At 43.4% G+C, this 3615-nt stretch overlaps 1 protein-coding gene across 1 annotated transcript; it reads left to right on the top strand.

The window, feature by feature from the left end:
- Positions 1-1531: 1531 nt before the first annotated feature.
- On the top strand, positions 1532-3215 carry LOC147884040 (ubiquinol oxidase 3, mitochondrial-like). The gene is made up of 4 exons (XM_087398304.1): positions 1532-1874; positions 1956-2084; positions 2464-2952; positions 3043-3215. The coding sequence occupies exons 1-4, from the start codon at positions 1662-1664 to the stop codon at positions 3100-3102; spliced, it is 891 nt and encodes a 296-aa protein (XP_087254430.1). The 5' UTR covers positions 1532-1661; the 3' UTR covers positions 3103-3215.
- Positions 3216-3615: the final 400 nt, after the last annotated feature.

Below are 3615 nucleotides of genomic sequence, written 5' to 3'. Positions count from 1 at the left end.
CAAATAAAGTGAGTTGAATATTTGAAATAAAGATTTAGAGAACGCTCTACTCGATAGTGTGAAGTGATGATGTGACAAATCATAATGTTTGATAATGAGAGAGTGAGGTGAAAGATTACGAATAAAGTGAGTTGAAGATTTAAGATTTAGAGAATGCTCTAATAGATAGTTTGAAGCGACATGTGAAGAATCATAACGTGTGATAATTCTCATGAGAAATGTTTACATTTTGCTACGATGACAATAGGAGAATGCTCTACTACAAACTATGAAGTGACAAGTGTAGAACAGGAACTTGAGAGAGGAATTGAATTCGCTATGACGAGAATGGGAGTGGGAGAAAGGGAGGGTGGGAGTAAGGCTGTATGGGAGTGGGAGAAAGGGAGGGTAGGAGTAAAGCTATATGGGAGTGGGAGAAAGGGAGGGTGGGAGTGTGAGAGTGGGAGAGGGGGAGCATTTATTAGCACTGCCTCCTTAGAGGTAGTGCTATAGTGGAGCATTGAAACTCCTTTGTGAATTCTCACATGTACTTTTAAAAAAATTTAATGAAGTTATGTGTTTCAAATTTAATTTATGGAGATCATCCTATAAACTTTTAATAGCCCAACACCCTTTAAAAATCATTTGAAACCCTTTAAAAAATTGTTTGCTTTCTCTTTTGCATCCAAATTGCTTGCTTTCAACTATACTAAGAGCCAATGTTCACACGCACTTGTGCACTCTTGTGGAGATCATCCTATAGAATTGCCTTTTAATAGCCCAAAGCCCTTTTAAAAATTGTTTTGAAACCCATTAAAAAATCGTTTAGTTTCTCGTTTGCTTCCAAAAGAGCTTGCTTTCAACTATACTAAGAGGAAAGGCTCACATGCTGCACCTGTGCAATCTTATTCATGTTGCTAGATACATAGCAATCTACTATGAGACTTACATAGTTTTAGTGATTACATAAATTTAAAATCCTTCTCCCAAGTAGTTAACACATTTTCTCTTTTTTCGGAGCAATATCTCGAGGGGCTTGTCTTTGGGTTGCATTATATTAGAGTTGGCTTTTAGGACAATATAGATAAGGCATATCAACCTTTTGATAGTTCAATAATCCTTCGTATTAGTAGATTTACTTACAAAATCCTTTAAGTTAAAACTAAGCGATGTGAAGTACTAATGATAGAAATGTCAATGTTTTCTTGCATACGATCCAATCTTATCACATTAACGCTTATCCCAATATGATATAAATAGTCAACAAGGTCCTTGATATGACATAGACTTTTTACTAAGTCTTATCCTAATGAGAGGAATATAGAGTCCTATTTGAACAAGATGACTTTATAGAGAGAAGAGAGGAAGGAGGGAGGGAAGGAACCCACAAGAAGAGGAAGGAGCAAGGGAAGCTTCCAACAAGAGGAAGCCAACAAGGGAGGCTTCTAGCACGAGACACGTGCAAGGGAAGCTTCTCTATTCAAGCACGGGACACGTGTCTCTATGTATGTATATAAAGGAGTGAAACTAAGGCTAGGCACCCCAATTTGATCATTTGCCTTGAGTCCTCCTAGTAAGCCACCCTTGACTATTCATTCTTTGTGCTCACTCCAAAGCCACTTTCTTTGACTCTTTACATTTTGGGTCCTAAAACATCACTCAAGTTCTCCTTGTTGGTAAAGATGATGAGCCGTCTGCGTCCAACAGCAGCTTTGCTCTCCCGTGCCCTGCTTCAAAGAGGCTCCCTTCCCCTTGATGCTCTTGCACCATCTTGTAAACTCAGCTCTTTTGCCCCTCAACCTCCCCTCCCTCAGCATAGCAGCTCCAATTGGGCTATCGTTCCCAACAATACCACCCTCGATGATGGCTCCCCTTGGCCTTGGCATTGCTTCACGGTACCTGTTCCCTTCCTTTCCACACCCTTTTCTTTTTTTATTCGTCCATTCTCAGGATCTCATTTGTTTCTTTGCTTCCAGCCTGCAGATTCTTACCATCCGGATCTGTCCATCGATGTCACTAAGCATTACAAAGCCGAGCAGTGGGTGGACAAGCTTGCACAGCACACCGTTGCCTCTCTGAGGATCCCTCGGGATCTCATCTTCAAGGTATATTGATGGTTTTCGTGCTTTGGGGTAAGAATCTGTATGTAGTAGCTTTTGTTGCTCCTACTCTGCCTCCCGTTGTCGATGGCAAGGGATGTGGGCATTATGAGCAGGGCTCACGATGCGAGCGACTGTTTGGCCGCTCGCAAATTCGTTTCCTGCTGGTATGGATGTGAGAGGCATCCAACACGGGCTCTCCGCCCTTCTCTGCGAGCCAGGAGAGGTGCTTATGGATAACGCCAAGCACCAGCTCGATCCTGGTCAGCAGCGATGAGGTGAGTGATCGGCCCGGAATGCCCTTCTTCCATGCCTCGTCTAAGCCTCTCATTCGGTGTTTTCTGCAGCAGTCCTACTCACTTCACAATTTCTGATTGCCTTGCAGAACCGTCATGTCAGTCACGCTTTGCTCCTAGAGACGGTGGCTGCCGTTCCGGGCATGGTGGGCGGTATGCTATTGCATTGCAAATCCCTCAGGAAGTTCCAACACAGCGGGGGATGGATTCGAACGCTTCTTGGCGAAGCTGAGAACGAAAGGATGCACCTCATGACCTGGATAGAGGTGCTCAAGCCCAACGCATTCGAGAGGGCTCTCGTTCTTGCCGTCCAGGGCGGCTTCTTTAATTGTTACTTCATCTTATATGCTCTATCTCCTCGTCTTGCCCATCGATTTGCCGGTTATTTGGAAGAAGAAGCGGTGCAGTCCTATACCGAATTTCTCCAAGCCATTGATAATAAGGAGCTGCCCAACGATCCTGCTCCTCCCATCGCCATTGACTATTGGAGACTACCTCATGATGCTAAGATCAGGGACGTAGTGTTGGCTATTCGTGCGGATGAGGCGCATCATCGAGATGTCAATCACTTCGCTGCGGTAAGAAGTCTCCTCCGTTCTTTGTTCATTTGCCTTACATCTCATTGTAATCTTGAGCACTCACTCCATTTTCATTTTGGGGGCTACCAGGACATCTGCGCTGAAGGGAAGGAGCTTCGATTTGCGCCTGCTCCGATCGATTACCATTAAAGTTGCTCAAGAAAGTATCTCAAGAGACATACACGTGCATGTAATAAGTTTGTGGTATTGGCAATAGGATTCTGGCGTGCACAATTCAAACAACTTTACCATCGTACCTTTCAGATGTTCTTGTGATAGGGATAGGGCCTTACAATCACCATACACTTTATAAGCAGCTTCATTATCCATATGGTTAAGAGCTCTTGTGGAACACCACCATCATACCTATGGGCAAACGGACAATGTAGTGTGCCAGTTGAGTGACCAATTTACCAAAGGTAGTGCAAGCATGACCCTTTAAGAGGAAATTTTCTAATCTCAAAGGCATTCTACATTAGTTCAAAGATTACTTAAAGATGGGATGCTACATTGCTTAGCACCACATCAGTGTCCTTTATGCACCTTTATCATCTCCAATGAAAATAGTCTTGTCAACTACAACTTGTGTTTTTTAAGAGGTCAAAGTTTCTTTGGCTCATGGTACATGTAGTAGCAAGTCATACGTCCAGGTGTCTCCATCCT

This window comes from Dipteris shenzhenensis, chromosome 27 (genome assembly GCF_047967505.1).
Source record: "Dipteris shenzhenensis isolate YYH24624 ecotype China chromosome 27, Dip_SZ_1.0, whole genome shotgun sequence".
NCBI lineage: Eukaryota > Viridiplantae > Streptophyta > Polypodiopsida > Gleicheniales > Dipteridaceae > Dipteris > Dipteris shenzhenensis.
The sequence above is the reverse complement of the archived record's forward strand: the minus strand, read 5'-3'. Positions and strand labels throughout refer to the sequence as shown.

Excerpts from the sequence above, each read along its gene's own strand:
- LOC147884040 (XM_087398304.1), top strand. The coding sequence starts at position 1,662 with ATGATGAGCCGTCTGCGTCCAACAGCAGCTTTGCTCTCCCGTGCCCTG. Across the intron at positions 1,875-1,955 it reads GGCCTTGGCATTGCTTCACG|CCTGCAGATTCTTACCATCC; the intron begins GTACCTGTTCCC and ends CTTTGCTTCCAG. Across the intron at positions 2,085-2,463 it reads CTCGGGATCTCATCTTCAAG|AACCGTCATGTCAGTCACGC; the intron begins GTATATTGATGG and ends ATTGCCTTGCAG.